The sequence below is a fragment of the Macroventuria anomochaeta genome (genome assembly GCF_010093625.1).
Source record: "Macroventuria anomochaeta strain CBS 525.71 unplaced genomic scaffold BU25scaffold_37, whole genome shotgun sequence".
NCBI classification, from domain to species: Eukaryota; Fungi; Ascomycota; class Dothideomycetes; order Pleosporales; family Didymellaceae; genus Macroventuria; species Macroventuria anomochaeta.
Window position 1 is genome coordinate 230209 of NW_022985398.1, and position 18021 is coordinate 248229.

Here is an 18021-nt window from a genome sequence, read left to right on the forward strand (position 1 = left end):
AAGCACCTCCAGGCTAAGCAAGTGCAAACGGCCTCGATAGCCCTACTTTGCTGTTGCTTTCACCTTCACCTCGTAGCAAATCTGGGACCAAAGGTAAAGGATCGTACTTGACATAGACGACCTCCAAACAAACGCGTCAATGAAAAACTCCTTGTCGCTTCTGTCTCGGTTTGTTTGCTTCCTCATGTCGCTGTAGACGCACGGCCTTTCCAACACGATGACAAGCGTGTAACAATATGTAGTAACGGCAAAGTGGCCTAAATAGGCAGTGTTGAAAGACCCTAGATATGCAATAGTGTTGTGTCGATGACCACGTGGTTCTGGGGTGAGTAAACTGCCTTAAACAAATGATATGTCGGTATGCCTTTTCTGGATCTTAGCGGTGCTCGTGTCACAGGGACGCGGCAGGTCCCTACGAGTTCCGACGAACACTATCAAAATTGACCGGGTACCATGCACGAGAGTCCAGTAAATGCTCAAGGGTACTACAGCTTCCTTCAGAGAAGATGAACTCCCACTCTTTGTCAGTGATGGGTAGACAGCCGTCCTTCACCTCACTGAGGCATGTCCAGGCCTGTGTCAAGTTGCTTGCCTGCCTCCGGCGCAGGAGTTTAAGTAAGATGCCATTGTTTCTGTGTTTTACGGCTTCCGTGATGCCGCTGAGTAGATCATCTTTATGCCATAGATCAGGTTCGGCCGAGAGGATGGCATCTGTGATAACGAGGGCCACATCCGCATGCGCCTTGCAAATAGCTAGAGGAAGAGCTGTCCGTAGATACTCGCTATAGATCTTGTGGCATTTCCCCAGACCCGATGCGACGAAAGAGTTCCAATGGCAGGTCCAGTAATTCATCGGGGTTGGTATTGTGGCTTTGTTGGTGTTGAGGAAAGAGGAGGATTGGAACGAGGTCACGTGCAGGATACCTGACTACCTCTAGGGTTGGGGTCGCTAAGTATGACCATTTTCCGTTACTGAGTGGGGTATCATAATTACGAAGCATGTCGCCGCTGCTGTTACACGTCTCTTGGTTTTGTCTCTTCGCTCGCCAACCGCTCGAGGTACGCTCTGAGAAGCGCCTGCGTGCTCTCTGGGTCATCTCTTTCCCTCCTCTCCTCGTAGTGCCTCCAGAATTCCAATACCACCTCCACAGCAATCAGCGCGATGATCGCCCATTCCAGCCTCAGTCCGTGCTTCTCGCTCAGCTGCTCACGCAACACACTTGCAATCTCTTGCGCGAAGCCAATCTTTTCGTTCAACACCTTGATCCTGACACCGACATCCAGTGCACGACCAACGTCATCGTAGTATCCGCCCAAGCCTAGCTCGTGCCGCGAGTCCCAGAAAAGGTCTGGCATGCTGTCTGTCAACTCTGAATAGAGATTCAGCTGGGCGCGTATGGAGAGCAATTCGCCGGTCTTTCGAAGGATGAAGGAGCGCGTGAAGGGTGAGCGGGTGTGCTTTGCGGCGAGCATGTTGGGGATCTCGCGGGTCGAGTGCTGGTAGTTTGAAAGGAGAGTCTCGAGAACGGCGAGCTTCGTGGAACGCGCCAGGCCAGACGAGAAGGCAATCTTGGCGAGCACCGTGTCGATCTCTGGAGACGCTGGGCCAGTGTCGCTGAGTGCCGAGGGTGAAGGGTCTGAAGCTTGCTCAGGCTTGGTCCCTAGCACAATAGTGTCGCCAACCACTTCGCTGCTCTCACGTGAGCCGTCCTCCAGGTATTCGAGGTCTTCTGTTTCGAGAAGCTCGAGGTGTGAGCCTTCTGCTGCTGCAGGCAACACCTGCTGGACGAGCTTCAAGGCTTCGCGCTCACGGACGTTCCATGTAACGACTGTGCCAGAGGGGAAGACGAAGATGTCGCCCTGCTGGAAGTCTTTGACCTCTGACGGGCGGTCACTGGTCTGTACATGGATGACTTGTGGGTATAGCCCTGTTTGGAAGGGGTCGAGTTCGTAGCCTTGAGCTTTGACGAGTCGCGCGGCGACTGCAATGTCGTATGTCTCGGCCGCGCAATACGCGCTTACCGTTTTCGTTTCGGCGTCTGGATCGATGAAGCGCGTTCGGCCACGCGACTTGACGAAGGTTCGCGATCGCTGGGCCTCAACAGCAACGCTGCGCAGTGACGATGTCTTGCCCGCAGTCTTGCGCGACCCTTGTTTCGGCTGTTCAGCCTTGGCGACTGCCTCCTCTTGCTTCTTCTTGAGTGTCACATTTGCAGAGAACGCTCGTGCTGGGGTTCGTTGTAACGGATGATGAGGTAATGTTTGAGATGCTCGATGTGTGCATCGTGCAATGCTTCTCATCAAGGCGGAAGGCGCATTCGACGCGAGGGAAGGCATTGCCGGCAACGCAACAACGTATCCGAATGCCTGATGTGCATCGTGAATGGGTGAAGGTCAGTGCATGAGACGTCTAAGAGTTTCGGTGGAGCTTGTGGAGATCCCTGCACACTTCCGAGGGTCCAGCCACAGCTCATTGGGCGTGCACACGTCACGTCAAGCTACACATTACGACCCAAGCTTCGCAGCACGCCCTCACGCCCACCGCAGCTCATGCCCATGTCGCCAGCATGGCTGCGGATCCGACCGACAATGACCAGCAGGCGGTGACAACGGGAGAAGCTGGCAACGGCACCGACGCGGCCCAGCACGTCGACGACCATGACATCGAGAACGATGACGATGAAGAAGAGGACGACGACGCAGACGAGGAGCCCAAGCTCAAGTACAGCCGCTTGACGAGCAGCCTGGGGCCTGTGTATCGCAATGGCGACGCGACAAGCTCCTTTCTGGTTGCAGGTGATAAGATGGTACGGTTATAGCTCGAGCTCTATGAGAGCTGCTGCATGTCGCATACTGTATACTGAGCTCTACACAGATCGTCGGCACACACAATGGCAATATTGCAAGTCTTTGTACTTCGTCTCGGTAGCAGATCGCGGCTAACATCAGCAGCACACCCTCACCATCCCATCTTTCCAGATACTGCGTACCTACAACGCCCATCCGTCGGCCTCAGTTACCGCGCTGTCCGTTTCGCCTCTCCCACGCACGCAGTCTTTCGTCAACCAAGTTGGCTCGCCTATCAGAGCACCAGAAGCAGATGCGCCGTCGAGAAAGCCTACACCGCACGCGGGCCGCGACCCTCGTAGACCACAGCAGAATCCGGTTCCCAATATCCCGTCGAACCAGATCTACATCGCGTCTGCATCCATAGACGGCCATGTCTGTGTGTCCTCTTTGGTCGATCCCAAAGACGTTACCCTGCGCAATTTCGCGCGCCCTGTCCAAGCTGTCGCACTCTCGCCGGACTACAAAAACGATCGCTCATATCTGTCAGGAGGCCTGGCTGGCGAACTGATCCTGACGAGTGGAGGCCCAATAGGCACTCGCGCGACTGCGAACACAAGCTCAGCATCTCAGGCGGCTCATGGCTGGCTTGGAGCGATAGGCCTCGGTGGAAATAGTGGTCGAGATACAATTCTGCATTCTGGAGAAGGTTCCATCAGCACCATCAAATGGTCTCTGTCCGGGAAGTACATGGTATGGGTCAACGAGGAAGGCATTAGATTCATGCGTACGAACTTGTTCCTGGACAGCGCAGATTCTGAACTTGCTTGGAAGAGGATCGGCTTTGTTGGAAAGCCCAACCGCCGCGTCTGGCAAGATATGGCTGCGTTGTGGAAAGCAAGAGTCGAGTGGGTCGACGACGAGTCGCTGGAGTCTGACGATGATGCAATCATGAGCATGAACGACCATCGTGATCACGGCAAGGCCGAATCCACTCTTCCTCAGCACCGAAGACATAAGCAAGGAAAGCAGCCCAAGAAAGAGAAGGTTGAGAAGTTGGTCGTAGGCTGGGGAGATGCCGCCTGGATCATTCATGTCATTCCTGGGGAAGTCTTCGGTAATGGCAGGACCGGCGAAAGATCTCCTGGCAGCATCGAAGTCCCTCACCAGTACGTCCTCGCTGTTGCTCATAGCAAAGATTTGGCTGATATTGTCCCAGTCTCAAGTTTGACGATTGTATTGTTTCTGGAATCTCGCTTTATACCCCTTCCCTACTTCTAGTTCTTGCATATCGCACACACGACGATGACGACAACCCCATCGAAACGACTCCACGACGCGGCATGCACCGACGCGCGAATGGCTTGTCTCCTGAGCTCAAACTCATCGATGCTGTCACTCAGGAGGAAGTTGAGGTTGACTCTCTGACAGTCAGCAGATACGAGACTCTTTCGGCAGCCGATTACCATCTGGGAACACTATATGTACCGCATCCAAAGGCCATGACGCCTGCACAAAAGAGCGCACTCGAGGCCATTGGGGGAGGAATCTGGGACGCCGGTGTCAGCGCGACGAGGATCTTCAGTTCTGGTGCCAGTGTTCTCAGCCTACCAATAGGTTCAGAGTCAAGACCGGCATCATTGTCGTCGGCCAGCGGCACTGTGCCATCTGCGGCCGCTCGTGGACGACAAACGCCGGTACACCCTAATGCTGCGACAGCTGGTCTCAAGGTCTTTATCCACAGTCCGTATGACTGTGTGCTGGCAATAAAGCGAGATCTGGCAGACCATTTCAGCTGGGAACTAGAGCATGAGAACTACAAAGATGCTTGGGAGCTTCTGGAAGATCACCCAGAAGTTATTAGCTCTGCCAGCCAGTCGGTGACGGAAACCTCGCCAGCCAGCACGCCGGCCCAGAAGCGAGGAAGCCTGCAAGACTTCTTCGCTGATGAGACTGAATCTCAAGACACTGTCTCTGCCGTGAGAGTGAATCAAAACACTGCTATTGAGAAAGAGAAGCGACGCGTTGGTGATCTCTGGGTACAGCAGCTGGTGAACGCAGGCGACTGGAAAGAAGCTGGTAAAGTTGCCGGTCGTGTCTTAGGCACCTCTGCCAAATGGGAGCATTGGGTCTGGAAGTTCGCGCAGACGAATCATTTCAACGAAATCTCACCCTACATCCCAACCAAACAGATGCAGCCACCGCTGCCATCCATGGTGTACGAAGTAATTCTTGGACATTACATCATCAACGATCGGATACGATTCAAGCATCTGCTTGAAGCATGGGATCCAGATCTCTTCGACATCAACAGCGTGATCGAAGCTATCAAGGCCAAGCTGAACGCTGGAGATGTCACCGAAGACTCGATCGAGGGTAACGAACAAGGCCGCGACTGGCGAATACTGCAAGATGGTCTTGCCAAGCTCTATCTTGCAAGTGGTCGCCAGAGAGAAGCACTGCGCTACTACATACGCCTGCAAAACGCCGATGCTGCTATGGGCATCATTCGTGACTTCCATCTCGTGGAGGCTGTCAGGGACGACATCCCTGGCTTTATTCTGCTGCGTGTGTCGAGAGAGCAGATGGCATCAGCACCTCTACAAGAGCTGGAAGAGGCATCATTGGAGACCATTGAAGTGCTTGTCGAGGAAGGTTGTCGTGGAACCATTCCAGCTGACGATGTCGTCACCCAGCTTCAAGAGAGCAAGAAAAGGGACTCGTTCCAACCATTTCTGTTCTTCTACCTCCGACGCCTGTGGAAGCCAGAACTACACGAGCGCAAAGCCAGAACGGCGAAAGAGCGAGTTGCTGAAGACCGCCTGGCTGCAGATGGCAAGATCGTGGCCGAAGGTTTCTCTGACCTTATGGTTGAGCTGCTTGCTGAGTACGACCGCGCACTATTGATGGAGTTCCTCCGCAAGTCGCAAAGCTTCGATTTGAGCAAGGCCACGGCTATCTGCGAGAGCAGAGAGTACATCCCAGAGCTTGTGTAAGTGTCCACTTATCGATCTGTACTGTTCACCGCTAATATTCTCAGACACATACTCTCAAAAACCGGTCAGACTAAGCGCGCCTTGTACCTGATCATCGAGAAACTTTCAGATGTCAGCTTTGCCATATCGTTTGCGAAAGAACAGGACGATCCAGATCTGTGGAACGACTTGCTTGACTATTCTATGGACAAGCCGCAGTTCATCAGAGGGTTACTTGCAGAAGTCGGTACAGCCATCGACCCCATCCAACTCGTCCGCCGCATCCCCGAGGGTCTGGAGATTGAAGGTCTGAGAGACGGCATCGGCCGCATGGTCCGTGAATATGAAATCCAACACTCCATCTCAGAAGGTGTAGCGAAGGTGCTGCGCGGTGAAGTCGCAGCTGGCATGGACACACTTCGTGCAGGACAAAAGCGAGGCGTCAAGTTTGAAGTCATACCGTGTGATGATGATTCAGATGCTTTGCAAGAGAAGCTGCCTGGTGCACAGAATGGGCTACCAAAGGGCAAAGAAGTCGATCTGAGACCCAGGGGCGTTGACCCAAAGACGGCTGCAAAGGTGCTCAGCAGCGGTAACAACACAGTAGCTACCTCGACAAACCCAACTCCTGTCCCTGACCCTGCACCAGCAGAGGATCCGAACGTTGAGGCTCCACCAGGTCACTGCACAGGCTGCCGTGAGGCCTTCATCCTGCCCACCGCAGAAGAGGAAGAGGTTATGGACACACCGCTGCCAAAGTCTCGAGATACACTAGTTGGCTTTGCATGCGGTCACGTCTTCCATCTTAGCTGCTTGCTGCCAGAGACGAGCGCTAGTGCTAGTGTCGCTGCAACACTTCAGCAGCAACTCGCCAATGATGCTTTGGAGAGTGGCGGCAGATGGAGCAGGAGTGTCGGTGCGAAGGTTGCGCACGCACATGTTATCAAGAGCGCGATAGGGCGTGGGTGCGTTGTTTGTCGTGAGCGGGAAGGTATGGTCGGCGATGACTAGTACAGCATGCAAGGGAAAGGAGCCGTAGGTGCCATGTATATAGAAGCATATTGGATAAGAAGCACGCTTGGAGGCATTCAGCACTGTGTTGCAAGGAACCCAATCGAAGAAGATTTGACAATGAGGGATGGGTGCCATGAAAAACGATGTTGTGGCAGCGGTGGCCTTGTAAGTGAAGTGAAGGTGAAGCCAAGCTCACGTGGACGATGTCGTTGATCGGGAATGCTCCAGGCTGCGCCTTGTGGCCCGTCTCTTTTTCCACCACACGCGCGCCGCTGCCCTACAATCTCGACGCCCGGCCTTCGAGCGCGAGAGTTTTCCCTCTGCGACTCATCTCTTTGCGTCATTAAAAGTCCTACCACGACTATCGAGATCGTACCCTCCGGGGCGGCGAACGAGGATGGTACGGTACGAGTATGATAGATGACGTAGGAAGCAAACGCATAAACAGCAGATGGGTGACTGGAATCTTGAAGTTGCAGCGGAAGACTCGCAAAGTCTCCTTTGATATTATGCGTGAACGTCAAGAGACTGGCTCTATCAAGACGTCTACTATACAAACCAGCCGAAGCCTTAACTCCAAATATCCACAGACAAGAACAGGAAAGAAGTCTTAGAACCCAAACGGATTACCACCACCCTGCTGGAACTTGAAGCTACCGCCGCCACCAGGGAAGCCGCCACCTTGCCTAAACATGAACTGCTGCCCACCGAACGGCGAGCCCTGGAATGGGTTACCGCCCTGCTGCTGCTCCGGGTTGTTTGGGTCATCACCGCGGTCAAAGCGTTCCTTCAGCTCTGGATCAGACAGGACCTCGTACGCCTCGTTGACGGCTGCCATCTTCTTCTGTGCATCCTCGGGCGTCATGCCCTGCGCGCCCGCCTTGTCTGGATGGTACATCTTCGTCGCCTTGCGCCACGCCTTCTTGATCTCGCGCTCGTCGGCGTCGCGTGTCAGGCCGAGGACCTTGTAGTAGTCTTTTGTCTTTGAGCGCTTGAGGAGGGTGTGTGCTTTCTGGAGCAGTTCTTGGATGCGCTGGTGTTGGTGGTGTTCTTTTGCGTGGTCGAGGGTGCGGATTGCCTCTTCGAACTCATCCTTTTCGAGTTCGCGTTGGGCGCGGTTGAGCAGGCCGTGGAGCGAGTCCGGGTTGAGAGTCAGGGCTTCGGTGCAGTAGGGCGCGCCCTTCTTCATGTTGTTCATCTCGTTGTAGGCTTCGCAGGTCATCTCGACGAGCTGAGTGTAGAGACCGTGCGGCGAGTTCTTGTAGATGTAGCCAGCTTCGACGTAGTCCTGGAAGTCCTGCTTGACCTCCTTCAGCAGACCGGGGTCCTCCTCGCCGCGGTCAATCAGGAGCTTCGATGCAGTTGCGAACTGCCGTCTCTCGAAGTTGTTCTTGAGCTTCTTGATGTCCTTCTCGAGGTTCTTCTCTCGTCTCCTGAGCTTCATGCAGGGCTTGGAGTCTGGGTCAGACTGCAGACATTGTGCGATGTGCTTCAGGCCCTTCTCTGTCTCGCCGAGGGAGTAGAATGCCATAGCTGAGCTCTGGAGGTGGGGCTCGACGTCGCCCTTGTTGATTTGCAGGAGGTGCTGCAGGTCGGCGATACCCTCGACTACTTCGCCCTTCTCGAACCGACATCGAGCCCTGGTCTTGCGGATGTCGTACGCTCCACCCGCTACTACGATGGCTGTCCCGGCCTGCTGGATGCAAGCGTCCCAGTCGCCCTTCTCGGCCGCCTCTTGTGCAACGATAGCAGCACCCTGTGCCTCTTCAAGCTGCGCGATCTCATCTGCCTTGTTTGCTGCCTCGTAGTCCTTGCGCGCAGCGACCCAATCGGCCTTCCTCGCCTTTATCTTGGCCCTCTGCAGCAGCGCACCCTCGAAGCCAGGCTTCAGATCCAGTACCTTGTTGAAGTCGTGCTCCGCCTGCTGCGTCCTGCCGAGCGAGAGGTAGGCAGCACCGCGCCGGAAGAAGGTCAGGTAGTTCTTGGGGTCTCGGGAGATGGCGACGTCGAAGTAGGTGAGCGCATCTTGCGTGTTTCCGGAAGCGAGCTTAACGCTGGCGTCCTTGATCAGCTGCGACACGGGCGTATCGGCCGGAATGTCAGCGGGAGACAGTGCGCTTGCGAGAGGGAGCAGGCCCAGGGCTAGTGAGGATAGTCGGAGTATCATGGTGGCGAGGTGCAGCAGTGGAATGAGTGGCGGTGGGTACGAAACGTTGGAAAGACAACAACCGGAGGAACGCGCAGGTGTGAGCGTGCTAGGGCATGGAAGGCGCGGGCTTGGTGGCTTATATGAGGTCTTCGAATGCGACAGGTGAAAGTTGTCCTTTCAGCGACCTCCAGGGTCCGCAGCTGCATGAACGACCAAACTAACCCGAAGGCGGCAGGGGTCCCCTGTCATGCACAATACGCAACAACTACTGATGACGCCTGCCGGATACGATGCGAGCGCGCGGACAGGCAGTCCAAGACCTACTAGACATTCAAAGACGCCCGCTCTCGCCTTTTCCTCTCAGAGCCTTCCCTCGCTCCGTCTCCTGTTATTCTAGATAGCGCTACACGTAGTCATGTCGCAAATGAGACTGCGCATCGACGGGCGGACATTCCGCGATCCCCAGAACCGTGAGGTCACGCTCCATGGCATCAATTGCGCCGCCGACGCGAAGTTCCCCGCAACCCCAGATCTACCCTCGCATGTTTCCGAGAAGTTCTTTGACGGCAACAACGTCTCCTTTGTCAACCGGCCGTTCTGTGTAGAAGATGCTGGCACACACTTTTCACGACTGAGAAGTTGGGGCTACAACACGTTACGATATATCTTTACATGGGAGGCGATAGAACATGCAGGGCCAGGAAGGTACGACGAGGAGTGGATAGATCACACCATATCAGTGCTGAGGAAAGCAAAAGAGTATGGGTTCTACATCTTCATGGACCCGCATCAGGATGTGGTGAGTACCATCTGTGGGTGCTAGGGGACTCGACTGACCCTTTGCAGTGGTCAAGATTCTCTGGAGGCTCGGGAGCGCCCATGTGGACACTCTACGCATGCGGCCTCGATCCTCAACACTTCGCCGTCACCGAGGCATCACTCGTTCAGAACACCTACCCGGAGCCAGACAAGTTCCCCAAGATGATCTGGGCCACCAACTACACGCGACTCGCATGCCAGGTCATTTTCACACTGTTCTTTGGTGGACGAGACTTTGCGCCAAAGGCCATCATCGATGGCAAGAACATCCAGGATTACCTTACAGACCATTACATCGGAGCTGTCGAACACCTCGCCAAGCGCATCCATGATGCAGGCGACCTCGAGTACGACCCAATTGTTGGATGGGAAAGTTTGAACGAGCCCAACAAAGGCTTGATCAGCTACCAGGACATTACTGTCATCCCCAAGGAGCAGCAACTAAAGAAGGGCACAACACCTACCGCGTGGCAAGCTATACTAACCGGATCTGGTCGTGCTTGCGAGGTTGAGACTTGGGACTTCGGTGGCATGGGACCATACAAGTCAGGAACAGCTCTGATCGACCCCGAGGGCAAGTCAGCATGGCTGCCAAAGGACTACGACGAAACCCATCATGGCTGGAAGCGTGATCCTGGCTGGAAGCTTGGCGAATGCATCTGGGCGCAACATGACGTTTGGGATCCAACAACCGACACCCTTCTCAAGAAGGACCATTTTGGGAAAGACCCCAAGAATGGCGCCACAATTGACACGGAATATTTCACGAACCACTACTGGATGGTGCATTACCGAGCCTACAGCAAGATGATCAAATCAATCTTCCCTGACTCGCTCATGTTCTTCCAGCCACCGGTGCTCGAGATACCACCCAGGATCAAGGGGACTTCGGATGATGACCCCAACATCATCTTCTCGCCGCATTTCTACGACGGCATCACGTTGTTGACCAAGAAGTGGAACCGAGTGTGGAACATTGATGTCTTCGGCGTGCTGCGAGGGAAGTACTTGACGCCTGCATTTGCTATCAAGATTGGAGAGAACGCGATCAGGAACTGCTTTGCCCATCAGCTGAAGGCTATTCGGGAAGAAGGCACCGAGTATATGGGTGTGCACCCTTGCATATTCACCGAAATCGGCATTCCCTACGACATGGACGACAAGTACGCATACAAGACTGGCAACTATAGCAGTCAAATCGCTGCTCTAGATGCCAACCACTTTGCGCTGGAGGAGAGTCAGGCAAATGGGTTCGCGCTCTGGACCTACGTCACAACAGCAAGTTAAGATTCTGCCCAGCACGCGAGCTATACACTGACATCGGACAGAACACACACTACTGGGGCGACCAATGGAACGGTGAAGATCTGTCGATATTCTCACTGGACGACAAAGCGGTGCCGGCCGGTGCCTTCTCACCCTTGGATTCCCGTGCGTCGCTCGACACCACTTCTCCTTCCTTTTCAAGAGCTCAAGCATCGACAGATAATCTCAGCGTGACACCGAGCACGCTCAAGAAGACCATCACAGAAGATCGCATGAGCTCGAGCAGGCGAGAAGGCGATGTTGCAGGGTTACGCGCGGCCGAGGCATTCATTCGTCCCACACCTGTCGTTGTACATGGAGACATATCGTCTTACGGCTTCGACCTGAAGACATGCACATTCAAGCTTGCTCTGCACGCACCAAGTTCGACGCCAGAGGATGCACCAACGGTCATCTACCTACCAGAGTTCCATTACCCAACATCGACAGTGGAGGTCAGCGGTGGGACCTGGGAGATCAGCTCGGACGACAAGGATGGAGCTTTGAAGCAGACGCTGCGATGGCGACATGCTGAAGGCGATCAGACCATTATCGTAAAGGGTGTTGTAAGGAAACAAGGTGGTGCGCTAGGGACAGAAGAAGACGAGGGGTATCTGCAGCAGTGCCGGAAGCAGAGCTGTGCGGTTATGTAGATGCAAGCATCGAGGACGATCATCAGACCATGGTTACACGACTTCCCCGCGACGGGTATCCCCCCTCCACATGCGCAGATACAATCCTGGGCGACGATGTCGGCTATCGGTGCTCAGCATGTGTGTGCAGCGAGGTCTAGCCCATCAGCATCCACTCTGATGTAATGTCGTTCGACTCTCAGGTCACGCCGTCAGCATTGTTTGCGCGCAAATTGTTCGGACCTGCCGTCGCACCTGATGCTCAGCGTACTCTCCAGAGCTGTGGCGCGGTCGATCGATGGGCAAATGTATATAGAACCTGGTTTTGCACGGTGGACCTTTGACATGAGTAGCTTTCTGAACCTGCCTGCTAGGCAGCTGACACCGCGACGCGTTTGATTTGCACGTCAGCCTACGAGACGCGTCTGTGAGACGGCGACGTGAATAATGAGTCTCGTCTCGTCACCGTACATTGCACACAGCAGTGCACCATGTTTATGCAGCCAGCGACCGTGTGCTAACACGTTGCATCCTTCACCGGCTTTTGGCTTGAGCGGTCACGGCGGGCGCGCCAAAGCTTTCTCTCCCAAACTTGTGCCTCCTCCATTCTCTCTCCCGGTACGGATTGCCCGAAAGCACCCCCACGTCCCAAACAGCGAGATCTCCGCAACAACCAGCATCACCTCGACCTGCACCCGTATTAACCAAGGAACAGGACGTTTTTTCAGGGCTCGGCCTAGCCCCGCGAAAGCTGCATACCTCGGCAGCCGCCCCCACGATGAACGCTGCGGCGGACGGAGCCCCGCAAGCCCTCCAGGATGGCGGCGGTGGTGGTGCACCGCAGAGCAACGGCCACACCTCCGACTTCTCACAGGTCTTAGAAGCCATACAAGCCGTCTATGCACCTACCTCGAGCAACGATACACGCCGTCAAGCGACCGAATACCTCGAGCAAGCAAAGCGGGACCCCAACGCACCGTCGCATGGCTACACACTGGCCGCCGACCAGTCGCAGCTTGTGCACGTCAGATACTATGGCCTCGGTCTGCTGGAGTATTCGATCAAGTACAACTGGGACGAGTTCACCGCCGACCAGGGCGCCGTGCTGAAGGACTACGTGCTTGAGCTCGCAAGGAACGTCACAGAGAACGATCAGGTGTACTTCAGGAACAAAGTCGCGCAGCTGTGGACAGAAGTCGCGAAGCGAAGCTGGGGCGCAGAGTGGCTGAACATGGACGAGCAGCTCGTATCCCTCTGGACGAGGTCACTACACCACCAAGCCATCGTACTCTACGTCCTCGAAACGCTATCTGAGGAGGTCTTCAACCGCGAAGATGCTACGGCGGGCCTTCGAGGCAGCGATCTGGGTCGCGCGTGCGTCGAGATCTTCACGCCACTACAGGTGCTGCAGGAGCAGCTGCCTACACGAGACAAGAGTCTGGACGTGCGGTGTGGGGACGAAGGGTGGCTGAAGAGGCTGTGCGACAACTTGAGCTGGTGCCTGGGGCAAGACTACCAGAATCAAGAGGCAATTCGGTCGTCTGGCGCCAAGACGATCAATGCGCTGCGAGCTGCTATGCCGTGGATCATTCCCAAGGCAATAGCTGCGACTGGCGTCATTGAGGCGGTTTGCAAGGCGCTTTCAATTCCAGTAGTGGAGCTGCAACTGGTATGGAACGTCTCGATCGTGGACGCGATCAATACTAACATGTATAGGCCGCCGTCGAAGTCTTGCAGTCCATCTACAGCCGAAGCCATCTTCACGATGACGAGTTCCAGGAGCTGGTCTGCCCAATGTTCACACCTGGCAGCGTCTCGCTGCTGCGTGAGGTATACAGCTGGACATTATCAGACATGAACATCGACGACCTGGACGACCAGAAGTATACGCTGTGCAAGAAGCTGTCAGAGGTAAACAACCCCTGTTCACTTCAGTGTACCCCTGAGATCTGACTAATCCCCTCTGCAGTTGGCTAACAGCCTTGGTTTGTTCATCGAGCAAAAGCCACAGAACATCCCCGAAGGCAGTGATCTTGCCGGTATCTTCGGTTTTCTCTACGACATCCTACGTAACCCTAGCCTCGTCGTCTCAATACCTGTGCTCCACTGCTGGACGAAGCTACTGCGGTCACGCGCCGTGCGAGATTCCGAAGTGGTTACCTCAATGGTTGGAGGCCTTCTGGAAACATGTTGTGCACGTCTTATCCGCTATGAGTCGTTGCCTGAGGACACAGAAGACGTCACCTTACAGTTCTTGAACGAGGATATCGACACGGTGCCAGAACGTCATGCCTTCCTGGGCAACTACCGTAGGTTTTGTGCAGACATTATCGAGGTCCTTGTCCGGAGAACTCCGGTCGAGGCTATGCAACACATCCTTAGCCAAGCCACCAACATGCTCTCAAATCTTTACAGCGACAAGCCTGCCTTCCAGCCGCAGACCTTCTCCAAACATTCCGCTGCCGTTCTGCAAGTCGATGCTCAGGTCACAGTCATCGACGCGGCAATCAAGGGCTACTTGAAATGGCTCAACACGCAAGGCGAAGACATGCAAGAAGATGAGCGAAAGCGCGCGACTATGGAGAACTCCTTCGAAGAATGGGGGCGGCAAATTCTGCAAGCACGATTCGAAGACCCTGAGATCGCGAAGAAGGTCATTTCGCTCATGTCTACATTCTCAACCAAAGCATTACCAGATCGCTCTGCCTTCGCACTGAGTTTCCTTGAGTACATGCTCACCATCCGACTTGCCGACAACCCCGAGTTCGCCCAGTACTCAGATGCAGTCAAGGATCTTGAGCGCATTTGCAGTCTGGAGATGCAAAAGCTGGCGATGAAGTTCGCCGATGATTTCATGAACGTATACAACCAACTAGAGAACAAGGTCAACGAGATGATCGCTGACCCCACGACCGACGAACGCCAGCGGATGGCTTACTCCGCTTTTCTTTTCATTATCATTCATAGATGCACGACATTAGACAAGGCTACACAAGAACAACGCATGAGGCAGATGTTGAATCAGGTCGAGGACGCATGGAATAACGATGGGTTCTCCAAGTCCATCTCAGGTTTCCAGTCCTTCTGTGCCATACTCGGAATGGGCCAATTGCCGGAGTTTCTCTCCGCAAACAACTTCCGCGGTGTGCAGGACTGGTCAAACCAGCCGCTAGGAAGCGACGGTCAAGCTTTGCAAGCTGCAGTCCTTGAGCGATCGCAACAACTTCCGTTACGATTGACCAAGACCCTGCTTGCGGCTTCGACTGAGAAGTTGCGGGATGGCTCTCCGGCGTACGAGACTGCTGCTGCGTTGTGGGCAGAAGCAATTCCAACGCTGCTTCCCAACCTTCTGCAACTTGTCAGTCACGCCCAAGCGTTCAACGACATCGACAGCAACTGGTCGCACCTACCGCCTGAGCTGCAGCAGGTCATTCGCAGGGTGCTGACAGATCGCTTCTGGCAGGCTGGCATCTCGACAGAGAGCAGAGATGACTTCTTTGCGAGAGTCAGTGGCTCGAAGTCAACCTACGAAGGCTTCGCATCGACGATTAGAGGTACCGTGCGACAAATCAGAGAAAGTTCGTACTACATCCTGTACTCTCTGACAAAGTTCCGAGACCATTTCTACGGCATCTCAGAACTTCCTGGGCCGCTAAGCCATGCACTGTTCGGCCACGCTCACGCCCTGACAGCACACCACCTGTCTGTTCTCTTGACCGTCTCAACACATCTTATCGAAGGATGTCCAGCGCATCTTCGGTCACACTTTCTGCCGCCCATGGTTCAAGGGCTGTTCAGGGAGCTGGATAGGAAGATCTCCGCTGAGTGGAATGAGGTTGCTCGCCAGGTAGCGGAGTCGGGGGACAACGACAACTTGACAGATGAGATGAAGACCGAGAGCATCCTTCGCCAACTCACATACTCATCTGTCTCGCTTGTCGCTGTCCTCCTTGACTCGAGACAAGGTACGTCCAACCCCGTGATGGCTTCCACCCATTGACTTTGTTGTCGTCGTCGTAGATGCTCGTGCCTTCTCCGTGATTACACATGGCAGCGCTAACATGATACAGAGTTCGGCCGTTCGGAAGACCAAACACAACGAGACAACAGCGGACCCCCAATGTGCGACTTCCTCCTCTCCACTCCTGCCGTCCTCGAACCCATCCTCATGTTCTGCAACTCCACAATCCGCGTCCGCGACACTCGCTCAGTCGTCACCATCGTCCGCGTCCTGCGCACCCTTCTCCCACGCTTCAAAGAAAAATCTCCGATCCGCGACTACTTCTGCAACGACATCCTCAAATCGGCAATCACATCGCTCCACGAGCCCTACTTCGTCGACTGCCAGAAGGAACTCGCGTCCCTCATCGCAGGCATCATCCACCTCGACGAAGACATCCCGCGCTCCATCATCCTCTCGCTGCCGGGCATGGGCGACCAGTACCGCGTTGACCGCCGTCTTTCGAAACTGAGAGGGAGCAACAGGAGCGATGAGCGCATGCAACGCTCTATCGTGCTCGATCTGCTGAGCAGCATCAAGGGTGTTAGTATTCATGAGCAGGGCAAAATCCAGCGTAGTGCACCGAAGAAGCGGAGCGCAGCTATGGAGCAGTACATGGCTATCGACCAGGTACCTGCTATTGTAAGAGGTACCAGCCCGGGACTCGCGGGTGTGGCGGATATGTTTGGAGAGTCGTAGGACGACGCGAAGATTGTAGAGGAATGGATACCGGAGAGGAGTCAGTGGGTGCCTGGCAAGTGGGTGCGTTGTATGCATCACATTGGTGATCGTCGCTGTTCGCATAAAGGAGCGAGGGCTGTTACTTGTTTGCTGAGACGGGATGTTCTTAGACGAGACTCTCCTGCTTTGGCCGAGGATTTGCAAAATTTGGGTTTCGGCGAGTGATATGCATAGCGGGGTTTGACTTTCGGGTGCTGGTGGTCTGTATGGTATTGTTAGTTTGTGTGTGGGAGAAGTGTAGATATTAGTTGAAGCATTAGATCACGGGAGTTTTTGAGCATGCCCTACATCTCTCATCATACCCAACAGTTTAACGATTGCAGGTACTTACTTCCAATGGGAGTTCGTTTTGAAGCTGATCATCCAATGAGTGATCTCCGGCCCCAACGACTATGACTGAGATGACGAGTACAGCGCTGCCATGCGCATCTGCACATACCCCCACGCCGTAACACTCTCATACTTTTTCGGGTTTTCATTGCTCCAACACCCCGGCAACGCCTCAATCACCGTCTCCGGATCCGCAGTTGCAAAAAAGGGGATTGAGTACCTATCTGCCACCATCCCACCCACCACCGCTTCCACCCCTCCCTCCTCTTCCGTCTCCGACTTCAGAGCAGGCGGTGACATAACTCTATGCACCGTACTCTTCCACCATCCATTACTCCACCTTGCCAACAAATCCCCCACATTGACCAGCACCGCATCGTCCACCGGTTCCACACTTCTAAACCCGCCCGTCTGCGGATCCTCGACTTCCAGCCCACCAACGCTGTCCTGGAAAAGCAGCGTAAGCGTGCCGAAGTCAGAGTGTGCGTTTATCCGGCTCCGCTTGCCTTGTGCGAGTTCGGGGAAAGGGAGGGACGGGTAGTGTAGAAGGCGGAGCTGGAAGTGAGATCGGCTGTGTGTGGGCGAGAGACTGTTGTCTAGCGACAAAGCAACGCTCAGCGCGTCCAACAACTGGTGGATTAGCGCGGAGCAGTCGGCAAAGAAACTCTCCATAAAGTCTCGAAAGCCCGGGAGTGCGGCTTCAGGGAGCCATATGTTGGGTTGAGCCGCATCGGTGGTGTTTCCACACTCAAAGGACTCTTTGTGATCCGGTACTTCGCGCAGTTTATTCAGTTCATTCGCGTCGTACGTGTGTTGGGATACTTTCTCGAGCCCAGGGGCGGAGTAGCCGCGGTGGTGAGAGCCGCCTGGGGGATGCGGAGCTCTCATCTTCGTGTCCAGTGGTAGGGCGAAGAATTTCCTGGACTGCACGTGTGAAGTGCCATGTTAGGTGCGTGTCAAATGCGCTGTTCTGGGAGGGAGTTGAATACGTACCCATTCAAAGCACTTTTGTACTCTCTCTTTCGATACGCCGTGGTTCTTTAGGTATACGAAGCCTACGTTGCGGAATGCTTCGTCGATTTCCTTTGCGGTTTTGGTTCTGTCGCCATGTTTAATCTTGTGTGAGTAGGCGCTGAAGTCGACGATTGGTATGTTCGCCATAGTATTGTGGAGTTGTAGTATAGCTTTTGAAGGTATTGCGTGCTGGTGGGTGCGAAAGGAAGGAAGGAGTCGATGTCTTGCTGTCGAGTCGCTTGAGGTGTTGTTTCT

At 54.7% G+C, this 18021-nt stretch overlaps 6 protein-coding genes across 6 annotated transcripts; 3 read left to right on the top strand and 3 right to left on the bottom strand.

Moving 5' to 3' along the window:
* Positions 1–958: 958 nt before the first annotated feature.
* Positions 959–2390, bottom strand: BU25DRAFT_414418 (DUF155-domain-containing protein). The gene has a single exon (XM_033707279.1). It carries the CDS (start codon positions 2335–2337, stop codon positions 1015–1017), a length of 1323 nt encoding a protein of 440 aa, XP_033557608.1. The 5' UTR covers positions 2338–2390; the 3' UTR covers positions 959–1014.
* A 132-nt stretch (positions 2391–2522) lies between these two features.
* BU25DRAFT_494365 (vacuolar assembly protein-like protein) lies at positions 2523–6773 on the top strand (the record flags this gene model as incomplete). Its single annotated transcript, XM_033711772.1, has 5 exons — positions 2523–2807; positions 2876–2902; positions 2953–3956; positions 4007–5779; positions 5828–6773. Exons 1-5 carry the CDS (start codon positions 2568–2570, stop codon positions 6771–6773), a joined length of 3990 nt encoding a protein of 1329 aa, XP_033557609.1. The 5' UTR covers positions 2523–2567.
* A 287-nt stretch (positions 6774–7060) lies between these two features.
* BU25DRAFT_442607 (DNAJ domain-containing protein) lies at positions 7061–8943 on the bottom strand (the record flags this gene model as incomplete). The annotated part of the gene is made up of 1 exon (XM_033709314.1): positions 7061–8943. The coding sequence occupies one exon, from the start codon at positions 8941–8943 to the stop codon at positions 7387–7389; it is 1557 nt and encodes a 518-aa protein (XP_033557610.1). The 3' UTR covers positions 7061–7386.
* Positions 8944–9249: 306 nt separating this feature from the next.
* BU25DRAFT_414422 (glycoside hydrolase family 5 protein) lies at positions 9250–12086 on the top strand. The gene is made up of 3 exons (XM_033707280.1): positions 9250–9724; positions 9772–11022; positions 11073–12086. Exons 1-3 carry the CDS (start codon positions 9341–9343, stop codon positions 11700–11702), a joined length of 2265 nt encoding a protein of 754 aa, XP_033557611.1. The 5' UTR covers positions 9250–9340; the 3' UTR covers positions 11703–12086.
* Positions 12087–12208: 122 nt separating this feature from the next.
* On the top strand, positions 12209–16769 carry BU25DRAFT_494368 (ARM repeat-containing protein). The gene is made up of 5 exons (XM_033711773.1): positions 12209–12299; positions 12397–13350; positions 13398–13592; positions 13651–15646; positions 15752–16769. The coding sequence occupies exons 2-5, from the start codon at positions 12460–12462 to the stop codon at positions 16378–16380; spliced, it is 3711 nt and encodes a 1236-aa protein (XP_033557612.1). The 5' UTR covers positions 12209–12299; positions 12397–12459; the 3' UTR covers positions 16381–16769.
* On the bottom strand, positions 16649–17994 carry BU25DRAFT_178771 (Clavaminate synthase-like protein). The gene is made up of 2 exons (XM_033700893.1): positions 17746–17994; positions 16649–17676 (listed from the first exon to the last, which is right to left on the bottom strand). Exons 1-2 carry the CDS (start codon positions 17911–17913, stop codon positions 16813–16815), a joined length of 1032 nt encoding a protein of 343 aa, XP_033557613.1. The 5' UTR covers positions 17914–17994; the 3' UTR covers positions 16649–16812.
* Between the last annotated feature and the right edge of the window lie 27 nt (positions 17995–18021).

Excerpts from the sequence above, each read along its gene's own strand:
- BU25DRAFT_414422 (XM_033707280.1), top strand. The coding sequence starts at position 9,341 with ATGTCGCAAATGAGACTGCGCATCGACGGGCGGACATTCCGCGATCCC. Across the intron at positions 9,725-9,771 it reads TGGACCCGCATCAGGATGTG|TGGTCAAGATTCTCTGGAGG; the intron begins GTGAGTACCATC and ends GACCCTTTGCAG. Across the intron at positions 11,023-11,072 it reads TCTGGACCTACGTCACAACA|AACACACACTACTGGGGCGA; the intron begins GCAAGTTAAGAT and ends GACATCGGACAG.
- BU25DRAFT_494368 (XM_033711773.1), top strand. The coding sequence starts at position 12,460 with ATGAACGCTGCGGCGGACGGAGCCCCGCAAGCCCTCCAGGATGGCGGC. Across the intron at positions 13,351-13,397 it reads CAGTAGTGGAGCTGCAACTG|GCCGCCGTCGAAGTCTTGCA; the intron begins GTATGGAACGTC and ends TAACATGTATAG. Across the intron at positions 15,647-15,751 it reads CCTCCTTGACTCGAGACAAG|AGTTCGGCCGTTCGGAAGAC; the intron begins GTACGTCCAACC and ends AACATGATACAG.
- BU25DRAFT_414418 (XM_033707279.1), bottom strand. The coding sequence starts at position 2,337 with ATGCCTTCCCTCGCGTCGAATGCGCCTTCCGCCTTGATGAGAAGCATT.
- BU25DRAFT_178771 (XM_033700893.1), bottom strand. The coding sequence starts at position 17,913 with ATGGCGAACATACCAATCGTCGACTTCAGCGCCTACTCACACAAGATT. Across the intron at positions 17,677-17,745 it reads TACAAAAGTGCTTTGAATGG|TCCAGGAAATTCTTCGCCCT; the intron begins GTACGTATTCAA and ends TCACACGTGCAG.